The sequence below is a fragment of the Zingiber officinale genome, chromosome 8B (assembly GCF_018446385.1).
Source record: "Zingiber officinale cultivar Zhangliang chromosome 8B, Zo_v1.1, whole genome shotgun sequence".
Classification (NCBI taxonomy): domain Eukaryota; kingdom Viridiplantae; phylum Streptophyta; class Magnoliopsida; order Zingiberales; family Zingiberaceae; genus Zingiber; species Zingiber officinale.
The window spans coordinates 38,319,042-38,342,628 of record NC_056001.1 but is presented as its reverse complement, the minus strand read 5'-3'; the positions used below and the strand labels follow the sequence as shown (position 1 = coordinate 38,342,628).

Here is a 23,587-nt window from a genome sequence, read left to right as displayed (position 1 = left end):
TTCTTCCACAAAAGCTTTTCTGAACTCTGACTCACTCCGACATTCTTAGCAATGGCATCATCAGACTGCTGGCTTGCATTGTCGACAAGTAATTTCTAGTTGACATTCAAAGATCATCTATAAACGCGTGGGTTTTCGATAGTTCGAATTCATCTAAGTGAGATCAAGATCACGTGATGTTGAATTTTATCTGGTCGGCTTATATGTTATTATTTTATAACACACCGATTTATATGTTTAAAGATAAACTCAACAAGTAATCTAATTGATGTTAATTGTGGATTTATATTATTGAATGTGAGTTTACAGGTGTAGAGTGTGATCTTTGAAGTATAAGGATCCATCTTCTATTCTTCTTCTTATTTTTTTATCAGAATTTTGTGAACGACTCTGACACAATGCCAAATCTATTGCATTCGCATTCATCGTCTATTTGTATTTATTCATTTTTTTTACCGTAGATTTTGATGTTAACTAGATTCTTATTCGAGTTCATAAAACTTGTTAGAAGTTCGATTTAGAAACTAAGGGGTGGAAGGCAAGATACACGGAGATTAGTTAGCAACTTGCGAATCGAAATAACAAAAAACAAAGTATATTTTTTGAGCTTGACCTTGAAGCTACTTGAAATTTCAGACGAGTTGAAGAGGATGGATCAATCTTACAAAGCAGAAAATTTAGGGTTGGGAAAATGACAACTTGTTAGCTGTCGGTGAGGAGAACCCTTTTAACAAATAGATCCTCCATATATTTCTACAGAAGCAAAATTATCAAATTGCAAATATATAAACATTCAGGAAATCGAATGCAAAGTCCATCTTCAGCCCAATATACTCGTCCCAGAAACATGAACCGATTTACTGCCGACCGGGCCCGAGCCAAAACGGTTCGCTCGCTCACAAAACAAACCAACACAGGGATTGGAGTTGGAACCGGTCATTCCCAAAATGGCGATGCTGTGGCTGGCGAGGACCGCGATGCGTCGGGTGGCGGTGCAACAGCCGGCGATGCGTTCCTTGGGCTCCTTGACCTGCGCTTCTTTTCCGGGTGCGTCGGTGGAGGCTGGTGCGGTGGTGCCGTGCGGCCGCGGGGACAAGAAGACGAAGCGAGGGAAGCGATTCAAGGGTTCGTACGGAAACGCGCGGGGGAAGCGGAAGACGATGATCCAGCGGATCAAGGACCGGGTCGAGGTCCCCAGGTCCACGCCCTGGCCGCTCCCCTTCAAGCTCATCTGACGTTCCAACTCGTATCTCGCTCAGGGTTACATTCTCCAACTCTACTGTATAATTTTTCCTATTTTAGTGTTTATGACTATGTTACTTCATCAACTATGATACTTATACTTTTTACCCTGATTTCACCAAGCATCGAAGAAATTTCTCTGCTTTGTTGGTAAGCAATTCATGATGGAGTTTAGATTTCCTTCCTTTTCGTTTTTCTGGCATGAAGTGCTAAATGATCCCAACCTGATTTATTATAAATATATTATCAGAATTATCGGTCAAAATCCATAGCAACAAATCTTACTGAGTTTACACTGAAATAAAGAAGAGTTTGTGCTAGTTTCATAAGTATGAAAGCTTCAAAGAAAAATTTAACTACCCAATATAGGTTAATAGTATTAAATATACGCCTCAAACATAATATCAATAGAAGAAAAATATGTACAATTTCTAGAATTAAGGAGTGGAAGTTAAAAGATGGAAACAAAACATATTTAAGGAGAGGGTAAGAAGAATATAAGGACTAGGAGAAGTATACGGCGACTCAAATATGACATGGGATAAGATGATATCAAAGTTGAAAATAGTAGCCAATAGTATATTCGATGAGTTAAAGGACCGCGCACCATCAAGTAAAGAATCTTAATGGTGGAATGAGAAAGTATTAAAAAAAAAAAAGGAAAAACGAACAACTTATAAGAAATTATACACTTGTAAGAACGAGGAAACTTTTAAAAATATACAATAGTGAAGAAAGAGGCCAAGAAAGCAATAAATGAATCTAAGAACGAAACTTTTAAACACTTATATAAAAAATTCGATACAAAAGAAAAGGAAATAGACATTTATAGAATAACTAAAGCAAGACATAGGAAGACAATACATCTTATCCAAAGAAGATGCCATAAAGATGAATGCAATAGGGTATTAGTAAATGATGAGAAAAAAAATAGTCTTCTAAGTGGCGGCTCAGGCGGTCGCCTAGGCGGAAGGCGACCATCAACCGCACCGCCTCAGACAGAGACGGTGCTTTAGGCGGTAACTCACCTCCTGCCATCATCGCCGTGCCTCAAACCACCGCTCTAAGCGGTTGAGGAGGTAGACTACTGCCATTTATAACACTGAATAAAAGAGTAATGAACGATGTATTTTCATTAACTTTTTAATAAAGTTTAGATGACCAACTTTATTTAGGTAATTTAAGTATGTCAAATGAGTATAGAAATTTATGTTTTTATCGTAGAATTCAAACTTCAGAAGTAGAGCAAGTTTTAAATAAGATGTAAAATGGAAAAACAGTTGGATTAGATGATATTCTAATAGAAATAGGAAAGTGTCTGTTGGTGCAATATCCCCTAGGTCAAGGTTGAGCAGGTTGACTAAGCTTGAGTTGGCTCAAGTTTGAGTCTCGATGTTTGAGTTTCGATGTTTGACAATTTATGGAGATTGCAGGAGCAATCGTCCTATTGGGGAGATTATTGATACAATTCCCCTCTGACCTAGAATTGATCAGTTAGATGTGAAGAATAGTTAAATAAGTCAAAAGTTTGACCGGATACTTGACTGGGAAAGTCCTAACTGGAGGTTAGACACGTGAAAGACCTAGTGAGTGAAGCTAGATAGTTGGAAAATCCTGGTAAGTGAAGTCAAGTGAAAGACCTAGTGAGCGAAGCTAGGCGGGTGAAAGTCCCGATGAGTGAAGCCGGGCAGTGGGAAAATCCTAGTGAGTGAAGCTAGCTGAAAGTCCTGGTGAGAGAAGCCAGGCAGTGGGAAAGTCCTGGTGAGTGAAGCCAGGCAGATGGAAAGTCCTAGTGAGTGAAGCTAGGCGGATGTAAAGACCTGGTGAGTGAAGCCAGACACATGGAAATCTAGGTGGGTCAAGGTTGACCAGACATCTGATGTTGGGAAGTCCAAGTAGGTCAAAGATGTGACTGGATACTTGGCACAAGGAAATCCAGATGGGTCAAGGTGACCGAACGTTTGGTGGAAGGAAGTCCAAGTGGGTCATAGAGGACCGGACACTTGGCACGAGATGGTAAGTCCAAGTGGGTCAAGGTTGACCGGACACTTGACACGAGGAGAAAAGTCCAAGTAGGTCAAAGGGTTGACCGGACATTTGGTGAAGAAGTCCCAGCATATCAAGGCTGACTGGATGCTAGGCATGAAGAAGTTCCAACTGGTCATGGTTGACCGAATGTTGGGAATGAAAATTTTGGACTTGAGTTAAGCAAGTCAAAGAAAGGTCAATCAACCGATCGATTGAACTGTGATTAAATCGATCAGTCGATTGTTTGAAGATAGGCAGCGATTGAAGGCTGGCCCAATCGATCGATCGATTGGGAAGCAAAATTGCGAGCACATAATCTTACCCAATCGATCGGCCGATCGATTGAGCACCACCATCGATTGGGGGCTGGTTTTCTCGCGCGATCGCGAGAAAGCCTGAATCGATTGGTCGATCGATTCAGGCAGTTTTCAGCAGAGCACAGAGACACTCTGAATCGATCAACCGATTGATTCAAGCCTCTCCAATCGATTGGTCAATCGATTGGGATGCGACCGTTGCGAAGGAAGCGTCAAGTTTAAAGCCGTCTTCCTTGCAGCGACTGGGCATCACTCCACATTCTCCTCTCTCACGATTCTCACAGGTTCTCGCCAGTTCTTGGAGCTTCTTGGAGCAAAGAGTTGTTGCACTTCCAAGGTCAAGAGGCGTTCCACACAAGAAGAAGAAGTTAGCTAGGGTTTCATTTGTGTAAAATCTTGTAAGATATTCTTTGTATTTGCTTCTTCGTTTCTTCTTGTTGTATTGAAAGATTGTACAAGGCTTCTCCGCCTTCGGTAGTTACCGAGAAAGAGTGTTTTTCATAGTGGAGAGTGTGTCGTGTGTAGATCCTTGGATTAGTTATCTCTTCTTGAGGTGGATACCAAGTAAATCTACGTGTTAGCGTTGTGACTCTTGTTTCGAGTTCTTTCCGCTGCATATCATCATCACGAAGCAAGACAACAAAGCGCAATGAGCTATTCACCACCCCTCCCCCCCTCTAGCTACAAATCGACCCTAACAAGTGGTATCAGAGCGTGGTTGCTTTTCATCGGAATCATCGCCGGAAAGGGCAACAAGCTAGAGAGAGTAGAAGTTGAAGCAAGTTCATCAAAGTCAAAGACTTTAAAAGAGCTTAACTTCAAATGGAATTCCGAGATGGACTCGGATTCGACACGAGGGTGCCTCCACCATTCACATCAATGAGCTTCGATTCTTGGAAATCAAGGATAAAAAATTTCTTCATGATGAAGATAGAACAATGGTTTGCTCTCATGGAAGGCTTTGAAGCTCCAAAGAATTCAAAAGGCAAAATTTTCAAGAAAAGCAAATGGAGCCAGGAGCAAATTCAAAGGTGCGAGGCGAATGACAAGATAATCAAATTATTGGTTAGTTTATTGCCAAGCACAATCATTGCAAAATTGGAGAATACAAGGATGCAAATGAACTATGGAGCAAATTGACCAAGCTTCATGAAGAACCCTCCACTGCACCAAACTAAGAAGAATTCAAAGAGGGCGACTCATTAGAGCAAGACCAAGAGGAAGAGGACTCCGAAGTTGAGAGATGCTCAACTTCCGAAGAAGAAGTCCAAGAAGCTTCATCCTTAAAGGAGTGCAATCAAAAGAGCAAAGAGGGAGTATACTCTTTGTTTCATGTGCAAGAGGATGAAGATGAAGAGGCCTCCACCTCTAGGATTGAGGGGGAGCGTTATTCACTGACACCGGAACAAGAAGAGGCTTCCATCTCCGGGTCAAATGAAGAAGAAGAAGATGAGACTACCTCCACAAATCAAGAAAAATCAAATGGAGGATCATGTGCCACCCCTACAAGCAAAGAAGGTATAACTATTTCAATTTTAAATAATAATAGTCACATTATATGCTTTGAGTGTAGGGAAAAAGGGTATTACAAGAGTAAGTGTCCCAAATTGGCTAAGAAGAAGAGCCAAGTAGACCTAAGGGCAAGGAGAAGCCCAAAGAGACCGCTCTCGTGACAAAGAAGAGCAAAGAGCACATAGTGTGCTTCTTGTGCAATCAAAGAGGACATTACCTGAGTCAATGTCCTAAGGGAAAGAAACCGGTCAAAGTCAAAGGAGAAAGCTCAAGTCAAAGGGGAGCTTCTAAAAGGAAAATCAAGGTATTATTTGTTGAATCAATTCCTTTGACACATGATAAAAAGCATGCTAGGTCTATTTTATATTATTTTAATGCTATTTATCATGAAAATAAGAAACATGATAGAATTAAGGAAAAATATGTAGCTTATCATGCTAAAACCACTCAACCTAAAGTTAGAAGGGTAGAAAATAATTTAGGCAATAACTCTAAGGATTCTAGATATTTGTCTAAGAAAAGGAAAAATCAAGGCTTTAGTGAAAAATCTAAGGTTGAGGTGTTATGGAAGAAAAACCAAGTCTTGAGGTCAAGACTTGATAAATTAAAGAGGACCCTTAGAAAAATCACCCTTGAAAAACAAGGGTCCAAGAATAATAACATAGGGATAATTAGACAAGAATTATCAAATGGTAGGAGGGGTTTGGGATACAAACCTCAAACCATGAAGGATGCCCCTTCTTATCATAGGGTTCTATATAGTTATGGAATCAACTCTAGGTCTAGGGGTCAAGTCAAAGATACAAGGGAAGTTATCCCTAGAAGTACTTTTGCTAAGACCAACATGACTAAGACTTCTAAGAAGTCAAAGAAAGTCACCAAGAAGGTCACAAGGGGAGTTATCCCTAGGGTTGACTTAGAGAAAGTGACCAAGGCTCCTAAGAAGCCTAGAAAGGTCATTAGGAAGGTAACTAGGTAAGTTATCCCTAATGAGTACCTAGAGCATCCAAGGAGTACCAATAGGTTTTGGGTTTCGAGGAGCATATTCTCTACACCCTAGATGGGTTTAGAGAGTGTCATCTCTAAATGGGTAGGGTGGTTAACCCAGCCTTTATAAAGTTGACACTTGGAGGCATTTTCAAGGTTTTTGTTAACTTTTGAAAATGAAAAGGATTAATTGATTACTCTTTGGAAGAGTAAAATGTGCCAAAATTCGAGAAATTGGACTTAATTTTAATTGACACAACAAATCAAGAATAAAAGAAATGCCAAGTTGAGTTTTGACATTTTATTATAAAAATGAGGGCAAATCTAAGATCAATTTTAGGTTTAGCTAAGGATTAGGGATACTTAGATAGAATATCTAGGTATATTTTATTTATGCTAATTGCCATAATTGTTTGCCCATTATATGCACATCATATTTTGCATTCATGTTGACTATGTAAAACAAACAAAAATACTATGTCATACATACATCATGTAGTAATAGTATATTTTCTTTTGAAAATTATTCTTTTTGATGTATGCTATAATTCATCATGCATCATTTTAATTTCCTTGCAATTAAGGACAATGACATTTACTAACAAGTGACATCCTAGGTGGATGTTCATAATTCCTAAAATGCTTAGATAATATGCATGATCTCTAATTTAGGCAAAACCAAAATCTACATCTCACAAAGACTATAAGTTGACTTGTATGTATTTTAGTGCACATTAGATACGAGTGAGTTGTTAGGATGATGAACAAGACTCAAGATGTTGATTTAGTGCATCTATTTGAGTTTTGATCTCATCAAAACACATAGTTATGTGTACGACAATCATTGGGAAAGCTAATGTACAAGTCATGTGCATTGAGTCCAAAGAACATGGTTGGAAATTGATTTTGAAATTCATTTTAAATATACTTTGGAAAATCATGGTGAAGACTATCTTTTGATACAGATCATCATTGAAAAGTTAGACACAGATTAGAAGAAAACATTGAAGTTTTCAAGAGTTTTCAACTTTGTGTCAATATTTGAAAATAGAAAATATTTTCTTAAAAAACTATTTTTCCATGATAGTATATATCTTAAATAATGTCTACAAGAAATTTCATGATTTTTAGAATTTTGTAGAATTTTTAGGGCATTTCTGAATTTCGCTGAAATTGAATTTCAGGAAATCAGAGCCCCAATCGATCAGCCGATTGATTGGAGGGCCCAATCGATCAGTCAATCGATTGAGATGTGTTTCCCGTGAGCAGAAGCTCACTGAATCGATCAGTCGATCGATTCATTCATGCTTGGATCGATCGGGCAATCGATTCAGAGGTATTTTCCGCGAACAGAACCTTGCTGAATTGATCAGTGGATCGATTGAGCAAGTGACAATCGATTGAGTCCCAACCCAATCGATTGAAAAGGCTGATTCTAGTTGGAAAAGTTTGATTTCAGCACTTTAAGTCATTTTTAGTCTCTTTAACCACTCATAATCCCTTGGAATATATTTATATACATTTAAGGGTAGTTTTCATGATGAGAACAAGGAGAATTGGTTAAGGAACACTAGATTGAAGTTTAGGGTGAAGTTGGTTTAAATATTGAATCTTTTAAACCTCAAAACTTCAAGTTTTTGGGTTTCCTAAAGGTTTAGGGATTCCAAGTCATTTTGGTGTAATGATAGAAGTTTGGAGCATGTCTTTAGGGGAAGTTACTCTTTAAGGACATAAAAATTAATTTTACAAACACCATGGAAGGTGGTTAACCTTCGTTAGTGTAAATGCTCAAGGTTGAGCATTGAAAAACAATGAAGAGTGGATATCTTCATTGTTGAGTTGTGGATGCTCTAGTACAAGCATTATGAAGTGGATCAATGCTCAAGGGTGAGCATTGGGTACAATGAAGGGTATGAGACCTTCATTGTTGGAATGATGAATACTTTAGGATGAGCATTGTGAAGTGGTTAATGCTCAAGGTTGAGTATTAGACACAATGAACGGTATGCGACCTTTATTGTGAAACAACGAGTGAAGTTGTGAACAACGTATGAGTAACTCTTTAGAGGGAGAGTTTTTGATGTGTGTCAAAGGGGGAGAATGTAGGGTTTAAGTTATGCTTTCATTACCTTAAGAGTGAGTCTGCCCTCTAGGAAAGGGAGAGAATGAAGGAAACCCTCATTCATGATTTGACATGAAGAGAAGTTGAGGCTATAGGATTAACTTAACTTAAAGGTATTGTCAAACATCAAAAAGGAGTAGATTATTAGTGCAATATCCCTTGGGTCAAGGTTGACCAGGTTGACTAAGCTTGAGTTGACTTAAGTTTAAGTCTTGATGTTTGGGTTTCGATGTTTGACAATATATAGAGATTGCATGAGCAATCGTCCTATTGGGGAGATTGTTGATACAATTCCCCTCTGGTCTAGGATTGATCAATTAGATGTGAAGAAGAGTCAAGTAGGTCAAAAGTTTGACCGGATACTTGACTGGGAAAGTCCTAACTGGAGGTTACGTAGGTGAAAGACCTAGTGAGTGAAGCTAGGCAGTTGAAAAATTCTGATGAGTGAAGCCAGGTGAAAGACCTAGTGAGTGAAGCTAAGCAGGTGAAAGTCCCGATGAGTGAAGCCGGGTAGTGGGAAAATCCTAGTGAGTGTAGATAGCTGAAAGTCCTGGTAAGTGAAGCCAGACAGATGGAAAGTTCTAGTGAGTGAAGCTAGGTGGATGTAAAGACCTGGTGAATGAAGCCAGACACGTGGAAATCTAGGTGGGTCAAGGTTGACCAGACACCTGATGTTGGGAAGTCCAAGTAGGTCAAAGGTGTGACTGGATACTTGGCACAAGGAAATCCAGATGGGTTAAGGGTGATCGAACGTTTGGTGGAAGGAAGTCCAAGTGAGTCATGGAGGACCGGACACTTGGCACTAGACAGTAAGTCTAAGTGGGTCAAGGTTGACCGGACACTTGGCACGAGGAGAAAAGTCCAAGTAGGTTAAAAGGTTGACCGGACACTTGGTGAAGAAGTCCCAGCAGGTTAAGGCTGATCGGATGCTAGGCATGTAGAAGTCCCAACTGGTCATGGTTAACCGGATATTGGGTTTGGGAACCTTGGACTTGAGTTAAGCAAGTCAAAGAAAGGTCAATCAATCAGCCGATCGATTGAACTGTGATTAAATCGATCAGCCAATCGTTTGAAGGTAGACAGGGATTGAAGGCTAACCCGATCGATCGATTGGGAAGCAAAATCGCGAGCACATAATGCTACCCAATCGATCGGCCGATCGATTGGGCACCGCCAATCGACCAGTTGATCGATTGGGGGCTGGTTTTCTCGCGTGATCGCGAGAAAGTCTGAATCGATTGGGTGATCGATTCAGGCAGTTTTCAGCAGAGTGCACTCTGAATCGATTAACAGATTGATTCAAGCCTCTCCAATCGATTGATCAATCGATTGAGATGTGACCGTTGCGAAGGAAGTGTCAAGTTTAAAGCCGTCTTCCTTGCAGCGACTGGGCATCACTCCACGTTCTCCTCTCTCACGATTCTCACAGGTTTTCGCTAGTTCTTGGAGCTTCTTGGAGCAAAGAGTTGCTACACTTCCAAGGTCAAGAGGCGTTCCACACAAGAAGAAGAAGTTAGCTAGGGTTTCATTTGTGTAAAATCTTGTAAGATATTCTTTGTATTTGCTTCTTCGTTTCTTCTTGTTGTATTGAGAGATTGTACAAGGCTTCTCCGCCTCGGTAGTTATCGAGAAGGAGTGTTTTTCATAGTGGAGAGTGCATCGTGTGTAGATCCTTGGATTAGTAACGTCTTCTTGAGGTGAATCCCAAGTAAATCTACGTGTTAGCGTTGTGAGTCTTGTTTCGAGTTTTTTCCGCTGCATATCATCATCACGAAACAAGACAACAAGGCGCGACGAGCTATTCACCCCCCTCTAGATACAAATCGAGTATAACAGTGTCTTGAGAAATAAGATATTTAATGACACAAGGTTATTCAACATGATATTGAAAATTTAAAAAATATTTTATTAATCAAGGGCAAGTACTCTAGTTCCCTTATATTAAAATAAATGAGATGTAGAAAATTATACAAACTATAGGGGTATTAAACTAATGAGTCATAACATAAAATTTTGGAAAAGAGTAGTAGAAAAACTAAAGAAGGAGACCATGGTGAACGAAAATCAATTTAGATTTATAGCTGGAAGGTTAACAATAGAAGTTATAGATCTTCTTTGGCAACTAATTGAAAAATATCGATAACAGAAACAAAACTTATACATGATATTTGTCGATGTAGCAAAAGCTTACAATAGAGTCTTAAGGGAAATTATATGGAGATCTTTAGAAAAAAGAGATGTTAGTATAACGTATATTGAACTAATTAAGAATATGCGTGATCCTGTCCGAATCGCTGAACCAAGGGACACTGGGCACGCGGCACGCTCCCAATCGTTGGAGTGAACTTCCGGCTAGTCGAACGAAGCTCCGGCGATCCTGCCCAAAAGTCTAGCCGGGAAGGGTTCCCGGCGACGACCCTCCGACGCTCAAGTCAGGTAAGTGGTGGAGAAAGTGGCTGCCAAATTTGTATTATGCGTACCTTCGGCGAAGTAATAGCCTCTTTATATAGGATGGAGAAGGAACTGATGCACGTATACCGAGGCGCCAGACGTCGTGTCGACCCATACCATGGTATGCACTTGTCGAGAGCTTACTCGACACCACGCCGCAATGAGCATGTTCTTTGATGTGACGGCAGGACCACCCGTTGTCAGACTAGAAGTATGGCATAGCCATACGACTTGACTTGTCCAGAATATCCCGTCTTTTACCCACATCAGGTGTCCGGCCACGGCGGGCGATGAACGCGTCGTCGGACGAGCTTGATTCTTCTGCCCGTGCGCACTTCCTTCCGCCGGTCCTTACGCATCGCTTTATTTGAGCGTGGAACCTCGGTCCCTACCAGGTGCCTTTACTATCGATTTCTTTCTTCGAGTCCGGCTTGCCTTTTCCGTGAACCACTAGATCCTTCGACCTACCCTCGGCGACTCCTTATGGGATTCCGGATTTTTACTACCGGATCACTTGCCTTCCTATCGAGTCTAGTCGAAGGAGGCAATGTCCGACTGACTGGACCGCCGATCTGTCGAACAATGATCATGGCCTTAGGCCGCTCGGCCATGCATAAGGATGCTCCTCCGAGCGGCGATATCTGTCCGTTCGGCGATACTTTGTCCGTGCCTTGTATTTTCTTGGAATCGATGTCCGTTGTTCTCCCACACTACCCATCACGTGCTCTGCGCACGGTAAGAGGAGCTCATTAAATGCGGCTAGTAACCGGCTGACACGTGGCGACCGTGCATTTGTCAGAGTATGGCGGTTGCGTCACTTCCGATGGGACAGCCGCCGTTTGAAACGGATGGTCCGATGACAACCTCGATATTGACGACCTGGATCGGACGGTGGAGATCGTTTCCGGGCGGCGATATAAGACCCTTGACTCCGTTTCCGCCGCATTTCGTCTTCTTCGTTTCCAGATTCCTGTCACTCCCCCCTTCGCCGGCGACTTCGTGCTCAGATTTTCCGACGATCGCTCGGCAACTTCCGATCATCTCCCGCGTTTGTAAGATCCTTTTTCTCGCTCCAGACGCATTCCTCTTTCTGTTAATCATCCTTGTCAGTCGGTTTTCTCCCATCGCTTGAACTATTTTCTTCTATCCTGCATTCTGGCCTTTCGATCATGACCAGTACCTCGCAGTCAACCGGCGGTGTTCCGGGTCTTTGGTACTCGAACATGGAAAGTCGGTTCGACGAGGAAGACGCCATGCGACTTACTCGAGCATATGACCTACCGACCGACCACGAAATAGTGTTAGCCACGCCTTCCGATCGGCCTAATGATCCTCCGTCCGGCACTGTTGTCTTCTTTCGTGATCAATTCCTGGCCGGACTACGTTTTCCTCCTCACAAATTCTTCTTAGAAGTTTGCGACTATTTTCGCATTCCGCTCGGCCAAGTAGTTCCCAATTCTATTAGATTGCTGAGCGGAGTGGTAGTTTTGTTCAAACTGAACGGCATTCCCTTAACCCCAAAAATCTTCCACTACTTCTACTATCCCAAGCAAGCCGAGTGGGGCACCTTTGTTTTCCAATCTAGGATAGGCTTCGTCCTTTTCGATAATATGCCGAGCTTCAACAAACACTGGAAGGAGCATTTTTTCTACATACGCTTTCCCGAGCGGCCCACTTTCCGCACCAAGTGGCAGACGGCTATGCCTGCGCAACCGGAGCTCGGCAAGTTTAGAGGTGACGCAGACTATCTCCACGCAGCCGAACAGCTAGTCGGTCAGCGCTATCACATTGACAAGATGCTTCTCCCAGGAGTAATGCATATATTCGGCTTGTCTTCTACACCAGCCGATCTGCCTTGTAGCATGAGTAAGCTTCCCTATCTCCCCCTTTATTTTGTTCTAACTGATTTATTCTCTGCTTCTGCAGCTGAGGTCATGTGGAAGGCCAGAGCCACCGAGAAGCTCAAACTGAAGGCCGCTCGGATTGAGGCGGTGACGAGCAAGGAGGCCGCCGAACGGAGTCTTGCTCTGGCTGATCCGGCCGGCGAAGAAGGTGAGGGGACGGACCCAAGCCCCGGACGCCCGGCCCCTTGGCCCATGATGGATCCTCACTGGGGCTAAACTGGGGTATAGGCCAGTCCTGATGTCCCATCCATTATTTTTCGGGAGAGATATAATGTGAGTCTAATTAATGAGCTGATGGCAGGTGTAGATCGCAGTGCTGCACATCTCTAAATCGCCGAGTAAACCCTCCGTGAGTCTCAGGACTCGGCGAAGCCACGAAGGGCTCAGATCTCGAAAGCTCCGACCTCTACCATCATTAGCGGCAGAAGAAAGGTCAACCCTAATTTCTCACATGGCTGCCGCCGATCGGCCGGTGTTTCCTGAGCAGATGATCACCCTGACGGGTCCTCTCGCGCAAGCTTGGATAGATGCTCGGAGTCGTATAGCCAAGTTGACTCCCGGGCAGCTCGGCGACAGCAACCTTCAATCAGCTACTGGGGTATGGCCCCTCCCCTTCCTTTCTCTCATATTTGAAGTTTTTAACCTGCTCGTGTTTGCTAGCAGAACTGGGTGGAGCAGATCGCCATTAGCGATCGGTTGGCCGAGCTGGAGGAGGAACTGAAGAAACAAAAAACGGCGGGGGATGCCAGGCAGTCGACGGCCGCTCTGGAGAAGGCCAAGAAATCGCTAGAAGCCGAGCGAAAACGAGCTGCTGATCTGGCGAGCAAGGTCGTTCGGCTCGAAGCAATGATTAAACAACGAGACAAGGAGATCCGGACGGTGACCACTCGGAAGCAACAGGCCATCAACGATATGGACCACATGAAGGTGGAGATCCGGGGGCTGGAGCAACGCATCAAGGACCTCGACGCTCTGCTGGCCACCGAAAAAGAGAGCCGCTCGGCTGATCTCCAAAGATTCGATGGGGACTTGAAGGATCTCCAAGCTGCTAGCGACGCTGCCCACGCCGCGCTCAAAGAATATCAAGAGGGGGAGTCGGCCCGCTCGGACGAAGTGAGGAAGGCGTTCCTCCGCTCAGAAGACTTCGGAGAGAAGTTTACCGACAAGATATCCCTCACGTTCGAGGAGGCCATTAAGGCGGCGGTGGGCTATCTGAAGACCAAAGGTCATCTGCCTGCCGAGCTGACCATCCCCGACGAGGACCTGGCGAGCGTGATGGACAACATCCCCGACGCTCTTTTTGATTTTGATGTGTGAGGAGCGTTTCTGTTTAACTTCTCTTTGAATTCCCGCCGTTCGGCCCCGATTATCTGTGTAATGACCTTTTCGGCTTGCATATTAGACAATCTTCGGTTCCTTCCTATTTTAGCGAGAAATTTTTCCCTCGTCCCAACTTTTAAGTGTTTCTTAAAACTCTTCCGCTCGGCACCATTGATGGCGCTCGTTCACTTGTTCGCCTTTTTTTAATTCTGATTAACCGTCTATTACTTCGCGCCTCGCCTCAAAGGGGTTTTTGCTGGATTTTCGCCTGGCTTCCCGTTCGGACATTTATAGACGTCGGCTCGTCTTCCGATCTTTATCGTCGGAGCTCGACGGCGCGGGTATTTATAGCCGGTCGGCGCGGCTCTCGATTTTTAACGACGGGGCTCGTCGACGCGTCCGCTCGGATTATTTATAGACGCCGGCTCGTCTCTCGATATTTATCGTCGGAGCTCGACGCTCTTCGGCGCGGCTCTCGATTTTAACGACGGGGCTCGTCGGCGGTCCGTGAGATTTATAGACGCCGGCTCGTCTCGATATTTATCGTCGGAGCTCGATAGCCGATTGGCGCGGCTCTCGATTTTAACGACGGGGCTCGTCGGCCGTCACGCCGGATTATTTATAGGCGTCGGCTCGTCTCGATATTTATCGTCGGAGCTCGACGCGCTTTTATATCCGGTCGGCGGCTCTCGATTTTAACGACGGGGCTCGTCGGCGCTCCGCTGGATAGCCGGCTCGTCTCTCGATATTTATCGTCGGAGCTCGACGCCGGTTTTATAGCCGGTCGGCGGCTCTCGATTTTAACGACGGGGCTCGTCGGCGCGTCCTTCGGATTATTTATATCGTCTCGATATTTATCGTCGGAGCTCGAGGGTTTTCGATCGGCGCGGCTCTCGATTTTAACGACGGGCTCGTCGGCGCGATATGTGAATATTTATAGACGGCTCGTCTCTCGATATTTATCGTCGGAGCTCGACGGCGCGGTTTTTATAGCCGGTCGGCGCGGCTCTCGATTTTTAACGACGGGGCTCGTCGACGCGTCCCAGTGAGACTACACACCTGGCCGGACGGCTCACGCCTTCGTTCCAGGCAATAACCTCCCGCTATCACCCTGATCAGCGCAGGGTTTTGGTTTTTCTTTCTGCCACCCTAGTATGCAGCCCGGCCGAACAGCTCGGGGTCTTCAAGTTCGAACGGTGCTTATATTCTATACGCAGCCCGGCCGAGCGGCCTGGGGTCTTCGAGTCCGAGCTCCCGGCTCGGATATGAACCTTACGGCCGAACGGTGAACCGTTCATCGGAGAATGCTCAATGTGTTTTTATCTTTTTGCTTCCTGCATCGCAAGCATATAGGCGACGAAAAAGTATATACATTTATATTTAGCGCACCTGTCACCCAGCGCGGAGAACGTACTCCCGACCGAACGGCTCATGGTCTATTTCGTCGAGCATTTTGGCTCAGATAATTTACCTCCGTTCGAACGGTACGGGGCCCCCGATTTTCGAGCGCTTGGCTCCGGCCGAGCGGCACGGGGCCTTCGTTTTTCGATGATAATGCCTTATTTTCGCTCTTTTGACTTTTCATTTCTGCATTTTCAGTAATCAGTCGAAAAATGTACACATGGTGATTTACAGTGATACACCTTTCACCCTGCCCGGTAAGGCTGAAGGTGGTTCGCATTCCACGGTCTATCTAACTGCCGACCGTCTTCATCCTCCAGATAATACGCGCCCGAGCGGAGCTTTTCGATGATTTTGAAAGGACCTGCCCATGGAGCTTCAAGCTTGCCGACGTCACCGACCGGCTTGATCTTCTTCCACACAAGATCGCCGACCTGGAATGATCGGGGAATGACGCGCCGGTTGTAGTTTTGCTTCATCCGCTGACGGTATGCCATCAGCCGAACGGACGCCTTCGCCCTCTCCTCTTCTACCAAGTCCAGCTCCATGTTTCTTCGTTCGGCGTTGTCATCATCGTAGCTCTGGATCCGGGTTGACTCAACTCCAACTTCGACCGGAATGACAGCCTCACCGCCATATACCAAATGGAACGGTGTGACTCCTGTCCCTTCTTTCGGCGTCGTTCGGATGGCCCACAGGACGCTCGGCACTTCATCTGGCCAACTCCCTCCCAAATGGTCGAGCCGAGCGCGCAGAATGCGAAGAATTTCCGTTCGGCTTGACCGTTGCTCTGAGGATAGGCCACGGATGTGAAATGTTGCTCAATGCCGTAGCTCTTGCACCAATCCTCTAACATCTTCCCTGTGAATTGTCGCCCGTTGTCGGACACTAGTCGGCGAGGGATGCCGAACCGGCAAATGATGTGTTGCCAGATGAATTTTTTAACCATTTGTTCAGTAATCTTTGCGAGCGGCTCGGCCTCCACCCACTTGGAGAAGTAATCCACCGCCACTAGTAAGAATTTCCTCTGCCCGGTCGCCATCGGAAATGGACCCACAATATCCATTCCCCATTGATCGAACGGACATGAGATGGTTGATGCCTTCATCTCCTCTGCCGGTCGGTGAGAGAAGTTGTGATACTTCTGGCATGAAAGGCAAGTAGATACTATCCGAGCGGCATCTGTTTGTAAAGTTGGCCAAAAGTATCCGGCTAAGAGGATCTTTTTGGCTAACGAGCGTCCTCCCGGATGACCTCCGCATGATCCTTGATGTACTTCCTGGAGGATGTAAGCTGAGTCCTCCGAGCTTACACATTTCAGCAGAGGACGCGAGAAAGCTTTCTTGTAAAGCTAATCTCCGATGAGTGTAAATCGACCGGCTCTTCTTCTGAGGAGCCGGGCTGCATATTCATCGGATGGTGTGGTGCCCGAACTGAGAAATTCTATAATAGGTGTCCTCCAGTCTCTTGGAAATGTGAGGCCTTGCATCCGGTCGACATGCGCCACCAGCAGCGTTTTTTCAATTGGTTGCTGAATGGCGACCGGTGTTATTGAGCTCGCGAGTTTGGCTAACTCATCGGCCGCCTGGTTCTCCGTTCGGGGAATCTTCTGAATAAGCACCTCTCGGAAAGTAGCTTTGAGTTTTTCAAAGGCCTCAGCGTAGAGCTTAAGCCGAACACAGTTGATTTCAAAGGTGCCGGAGAGTTGCTGAGCGGCTAACAGTGAATCCGAATAAAGTGTCACCCGACCGGCCCCCACATGCCGAGCGGCCTGCAATCCGGCTATAAGGGCCTCGTACTCGGCTTCATTGTTAGTCGCTTTGTAATCTAGCCGGATGGATAAGTGCATCTTTTCCTCCTGAGGTGAGAGTAGTAATATTCCGATCCCACTTCCGAGCCGGGTGGAGGATCCATCCACATATATTCTCCACATAGCCTCCGGCTCTGGTCTTTGCACTTCGGTCACAAAATCAGCCAAGGATTGGGCTTTAATCGCCGAGCGGGGCTGATATTGGATGTCAAATTCACTTAATTCTGTCGTCCACTTGATAAGCCGTCTGGACGCTTCTGGATTCAACAGCACCCTTCTGAGTGGACCGCTCGTCGACAATGATGGTGTGAGCCAAGAAATACGGCCGGTGTGTACAGGAGCAACAAACCAATCGAGCCCTTGATGTAGCGAGATCGACGTCTCGGGAAATGTGGCTTGAAAATACCGCGGTACGCTCTACCAGCTTCTGGGCCTCCTTGAGGTTTCGTCGAGCCGGCATATCTCGGAGTGCCTGCACCTTCTTTGAGTTGACTTCAATTTCTTGCTCGATAACCAGATATCCCGAAAATCCCCCCCCCCTTAGCCCTAATACGCACTTCAAGGGGTTTAGCTTCAACCCGTACTACCGCAAAGTGCCGCAATTTCTTCCACGTTCGCAATAAGATCCACCGCTTGAATGAACTTGATGAGAATGTCATCTATGTAGACCTCGACATTCTTACAAATTTTCTAGAAAGATCTTATCTATCATCCATTGATATGTTACTCCTGCATTTTTAGTTCGAATGACATAATTGTATAACAAAAAGTATCATCCGTGGTGATGAAACTAACTTTCTCTTGGTCCTCTCGGACAAGAGGGAGTTGATGGCATCCCTGATAAACATCTAGCATGCAGATCATCTCACACCCTGAAGTACAATCAACCATCTGATTGATCTGTGAGAGCAGATAATAGTTTTTGAGACTTGCCTTATTGAGATTGCGAAAGTCGATGTAAATGCACCACTTGGCACCAGGGGCCACTACGTTGGCGACTCGAGGCACCTCGCGTATGTGGCGGCCTTGAAGTTTTTCTACTTCCGCTCGGATGATGGCATTTTGTTCGACCTGAAGTCCCTTTTCTTCGCTGGCCGAGCGTCCGGCCGGACATGCAACTCATGCTGTGCTAAATTCCGGCAACTCATGTGTCGACCGAGCGAAGACATCATGATTTATTTGGAGGCATTGGATCAGCTTCTCCTTCTGCTCTTCCTCCAGATCCGAGGCGATAAAAGTCGTGGCCTCCGGTTGGGTCGGATGGATCTGAACTTCCTCCTTTTCATCATAAATTAAAGCAGGAGGTTTCTCGGTTATGGCATTTACCTCGATTCGGGGCGCCTTCCGAGCGGAGCAAGCTTCTGCTCGGATCATCTCTATATAACACCGCCGAGCTGCTAGCTGATCTCCACTCACTTCTCCTACTTTGTCCTCCACGGGGAACTTTATCTTCTGGTGGAAGGTTGAGACAACCGCTCGGAATTCGCCGAGCGCCGGTCGTCCCAAAATGACGTTGTAGGATGATGGAGAGTCGACCACCACGAAGTTTATTGTCCTGGTCCTCCTGAGCGGCTCCTCTCCCAGTGAGGTGGCTAGCCGGATCTGTCCGACCGGCTGAACTTCGTTGCCAGTAAACCCGTAGAGCGGGGTCGTCATGGGCAGCAGCTCAGCTCGATCAATTTGCAGCTGATCGAACGCCTTCTTGAATATGATGTTGACCGAGCTCCCTGTGTCAACAAATATGCGGTGAATGGTATAATTTGCTACTACCGCTTTAATGAGCAGCGCGTCGTCGTGGGGCACTTCTACTCCTTCCAAGTCCTCGGGTCCGAAAGTGATTTTCGGTCCACTTGCCCGCTCTTGGCTACAGCCGACCGCGTGGATCTGCAGCTGTCGGACGCCCGCCTTTCTGGCTCGATTGGAGTCTCCTCCGGTCGGTCCGCCGGCAATAACGCTGATTTCGCCCCGGGAAGTATTGTTCCGGTTTTCCTCTTCCCGAGCGGACGGTCGTGACCGTTCTCTGGACGCCCGGCGATTCTCCTGCCTTGGAGATCGGTGCCGCTCGGGTGTCTGCTGATGTCGTCTCTCGGTGCGGGTCCGGTCCGTTTCATGGGTCCTATGTCTCCTGTCGATGGGAGGAGATCGTCGTTCGGCTTTCCTGGGAACAGAATTGGATACAGGAAGGCTTCGCAATCCCTCGTGTTGTGCGTGTCCGTCCGATGGAGGGAGCATAAGGGTCCACCTCTTCTTTGGCTTGGGCGGAGCGGCAGCCACTTCGGGCATGGGGGGATCGGATTGCATCGGCCCTCGGTCCTCTGGGGGGCTGCTGTTTCCGCTCGGCATGAGTAGATGCCCGCTCGGCTGGAGTTTGCGCTTCTTCCACATTTATATATTCGTTGGCTCGATGTAGCATGATCATAATCTCGGGCGGCTTTCGAGCGATCGGAAGAAGTCCCCATCCGCAAGGCCTTGTGTGAAGGCGTTCATCTCCGAAGTGGCCGTTGGGATGTCCATCGCCACTTGGTTGAATCGCCGAATGTAAGCTCGAAGCGATTCTCTCGGCTCTTGCTTGATGGCGAACAAGTTGACACTTGTCTTTTGATACCGCCGGCGAAGTGGTGGAGGAAGGCCGCTCGAATTCCTTGAAGCTCGTGATGGATCCGTCTCAAGAACCTCCGGAACCACCGTTGAGCGGATCCGAGAGAGTGGTAAGAAAGACGCGGCATTTCACCCATCGGTGTATTGATGGAGCGTGGTCGTGTTGTCAAACCCGATGGTCATCCGGGTCCGTTGTTCCATTGTACTCGCCTATCGTCGGAGGCACGTAGTGCTTGGGTAGAGGGTCTCGTAGAATAGCCTCAGAATTGGCGATTGTCCGCCGGAGATGAATCCGCGGTGAGCTTTCCTTTTCATCTCGCCTGGCATTTCGTCAAGAAGAGTCTCTATCTCCGAGTGGTCCGGCCGGTGCGAAATAAGGCCGGTGGAATCGCGACGGTGGAGGTGCTCCGCCGCCACCCGACGCAGATGTTGCTTGTTGCTCGGCTCGCTCGGCCGCTGCTTTTTGTTTTTGCTCCATGATTTTGGCGGCCCTTGTTCCGTCTAAAGCGCCACCGTGTGTTGTCGCCCGCCTCGCCCATTGTTTCGATCGGATGCAGGAGCGTTCCCACGACGCCGCGATTCTGTCCGAATCGCCGAACCAAGGGACACTGGGCACGCGGACGCTCCCAATCGTTGGAGTGAACTTCCGGCTAGTCGAGCGAAGCTCCGGCGATCCCGCTTAAAAGTCTAGCCGGGAAGGGTTCCCGACGACCCTCCACGCTCAAGGTAAGTGGTGGAGAAAGTGGCTGCCAAATTTGTATTACCTTTGGTGAAGTAATAGCCTCTTTATATAGGATGGAGAAGGAACCATGCACGTATACCGGGCGTACGTGTCGCAACCCATACCATGGTATGCACTTGTCGAGAGCTTACACACCACGCCGCTTCAATGAGCATGTTCTTTGATGTGATGGCAGGACCACCCGTTGTCGGACTAAGTATGGCATAGTCGTACGACTTGACGCCAGATATCCCCGCTTTTACCCACCGTCGACTGGGTGTCCGGCGGACGATGAACGCGTCCGGACGAGCTTGATTCTTTGCGGGCGGCACTTCCTTCCGCTCGGTCCTTACGCACTGTTTTATTTGAGCGTCGGAACCCTGGTCCCTACCAGGGTGCCTTTTACTATCAGATTTCCCTTTCTTCTGAGTCCGGTCGGCTTGTTCTTTTCCGGCGAACCACTAGATCCTTTGACCTACCCTCAGCGTTGACTCCTTATGGGATTCCGGATTTTTACTACCGGATCAATGCGATTAACTGAAGTGTTTACTATAAAAATAAGGTTATATCAAGGATTAACTCTAAGCTCCTATCTTTTTATACTAATCATAGATGAACTCACTTGACACATCTAAGATATAATATTGTGGTGCATGCTGTTTGTAAATAATATTATTTTGGTAGATGAGACACGTGAAAGAGTAAATGTTAAACTCAAATCTTGGTGGGAAACACTAGAAGTGAAAAATTTTAGTCTTAGTAGAGTAAAGAAAAAATATATGAAATTTAAATTTTAAAAATTGGACATAATGAGACAATTGTTAAGATAGGAGATGATGAGTTGTCTAGAGTTTTAAGTATTTATGATTATTTTTATAAAAGGATGGATGAATTGAGAGAAATATCTTACATAGAATACAAGTAGAATGATTGAAATGAAGGAAACCGTCAAGTGTTTTTTTTATCATAAAGTACTTCTAAGATTTAAAGGAAAGTTTTATAAAAAGGTGGTTAGACCTGCTATGTTGTCTGTGGTTGAATGTTGGGTTATGACGTGAGCATATGAGTAGAAGATGAGAGTTGTTGAGATTTGGATGTTAAATCGGATATGCGAACATATAAGGATGTACATGATAAGAAATGAAAATATTAGAGAGAAAGTCGGATTGCATCTATTGAGTGAAAATTTCGAGAGATACATTTAAGATGGTACATTTATGTACTTAGACTAACAATAAATGCTCTACTTAGGCAATATGAAATTATGATAAATGTGCATATCAAATGAGGCAGATGAATATCAAAAAAGACTTGATTAACAATAATAAAACAAGACACAATTTATTTAAATATAGACGATGATATAGTAGGTTATAGAGCCTAATAATGTATAAGAATTATATAGCTGACCCGTCTAGTGGGATAAGATTTGGTTGTTATTATTATTAACAACATTCTATTTCCCTTTGTGGTATGGGTGTTGATAAATAGAGAATCACATGAATGAGTAATCGAAATCCTAGATGACTATACTTGCACGGTAGTTTTCCTTATCTCAGTGCCTGTTACTCGGAGTTGGGTATCAGTAACTGGCCTGGGTATTAATCCAAGTTTTTAGTTGCACATTCTTTTCCCTTCAAAATGAGGACACTAATACTCGTTGATAAGAGTTCAAATTTAGAACACGGATATAGAGACACAACAAACCTTAAAAAACAATCTAATATCGGTTGTAATATATATAATCTAAGTAACTGTTATTACCTAACTCTCCTTCCTTCCCCATTAATTTATATGAAATACAACCCTAACTAATAATATAAAACAATATAAGCTAAGATAATGTATGTTATAGAACTTGTAATATTAATACTAAACCTAACTTATATAATATTGTTGCCGATGAAATTTATATGACCCTAATAACTTATGAGTTTCATAATTTGTTATCCATCAATCCTAATCCCCTGACCCCCTCCCACTCGATGCGAGTTCTGCCATCGTTTTCCCCTCCCAGACTCTACAGAGCTGCTTAACTTTGAATTCATCTCCCTCCTTGTACACCCACACCACAAACTCTCCTCCCTCATGCAGTGTGACCTGTTTGTAACAAACTAACTTCATTTATTTCTTCTTCCTCTTATTCTCACATAAGCTTCAACTACTCGAGCTCAATTTTCATATTAGCACGTGTCCTGCCACTCCTCTTACTCTCACACAAGGCTCATTTTTCATACCCATACTTGTGCGGCTCCGTGTATGCATTGGTATATCTGATAAGTCCGAGTAACGAAGCTTATCCCTAATCTTTTTTATTGTCCAACACGCAATCAACTTAAGTGTTGCAGCATGCTTATTCTATTGATGCTTACTCTATGATACAGTATAATTAAATATAATACATGAAAATTAAGTGTACTTTCTCTTCCTTTATTAGAACTTGGACCTTTCTATATGATTTCAGGAGTACTTATGGACGATATTGTGAATTAACCATGTCTTGGATCTCTTATCATTACCAAAGCTGTAGTAGAACTTGCCGTGTTGGGGAATGTATAAAACTATGGAAGTAAATGGAAAAAGAACTTGGCCGCAACCTGCATGTACAGAAGGTCAGCTTCCCTCATTGACTACAACTTAAGTTCGAAGATATCTGCATATTTAGCTGGTGTAAATAAGAGGTAAGAGTCTTTCTTATACATGATGTAAATAATAACAGACTTCTGGTTTGTGTTCTTTTTGCTAGGGCCAAACGGCTAGGTGCTGGGCATATTCACAACACTGCAACGAGATGCTAAGGCATGTCTTGATTTCTTTTAGAGTTAATTTAAGTACTTTGTGTCTAACTATGTGGCAAAAGGGCAGATGGGGTAAAGAGACTTCATGTTTATGTAGTTAAATTTTGATGAAACAAGCAGTTTCTCAACCGAAATGTGTTCAAATTCCTTCAACTGAAATTTACTAAACAAGGGGCAATGAGAAACATGGTCCCTTGTTGAGAAGACATAAGTTCTATAAAAATATGATAACTTTGAATATTATCTCTCTAATCTTTCTGAGCAGACATTTTTTTTGAAGATTTTGTGCACCTATCTGGTGTCAGTAGAAGTGAACTGTCTTTAAATTTTAATGCAACCAACCAGCCCCGGGAGGCTCGCCCCTGTGCCGAGCTCC

General features: G+C 45.0%; 1 protein-coding gene across 1 annotated transcript; it reads left to right on the top strand.

Moving 5' to 3' along the window:
• The first annotated feature begins 883 nt into the window (after nucleotides 1-883).
• Nucleotides 884-23,454, top strand: LOC122015275 (30S ribosomal protein S31, mitochondrial-like). Its single transcript, XM_042572073.1, has 3 exons — nucleotides 884-1,260; nucleotides 22,878-23,025; nucleotides 23,160-23,454. The coding sequence occupies exon 1, from the start codon at nucleotides 948-950 to the stop codon at nucleotides 1,233-1,235; it is 288 nt and encodes a 95-aa protein (XP_042428007.1). The 5' UTR covers nucleotides 884-947; the 3' UTR covers nucleotides 1,236-1,260; nucleotides 22,878-23,025; nucleotides 23,160-23,454.
• The last annotated feature ends 133 nt before the right edge of the window (nucleotides 23,455-23,587 follow it).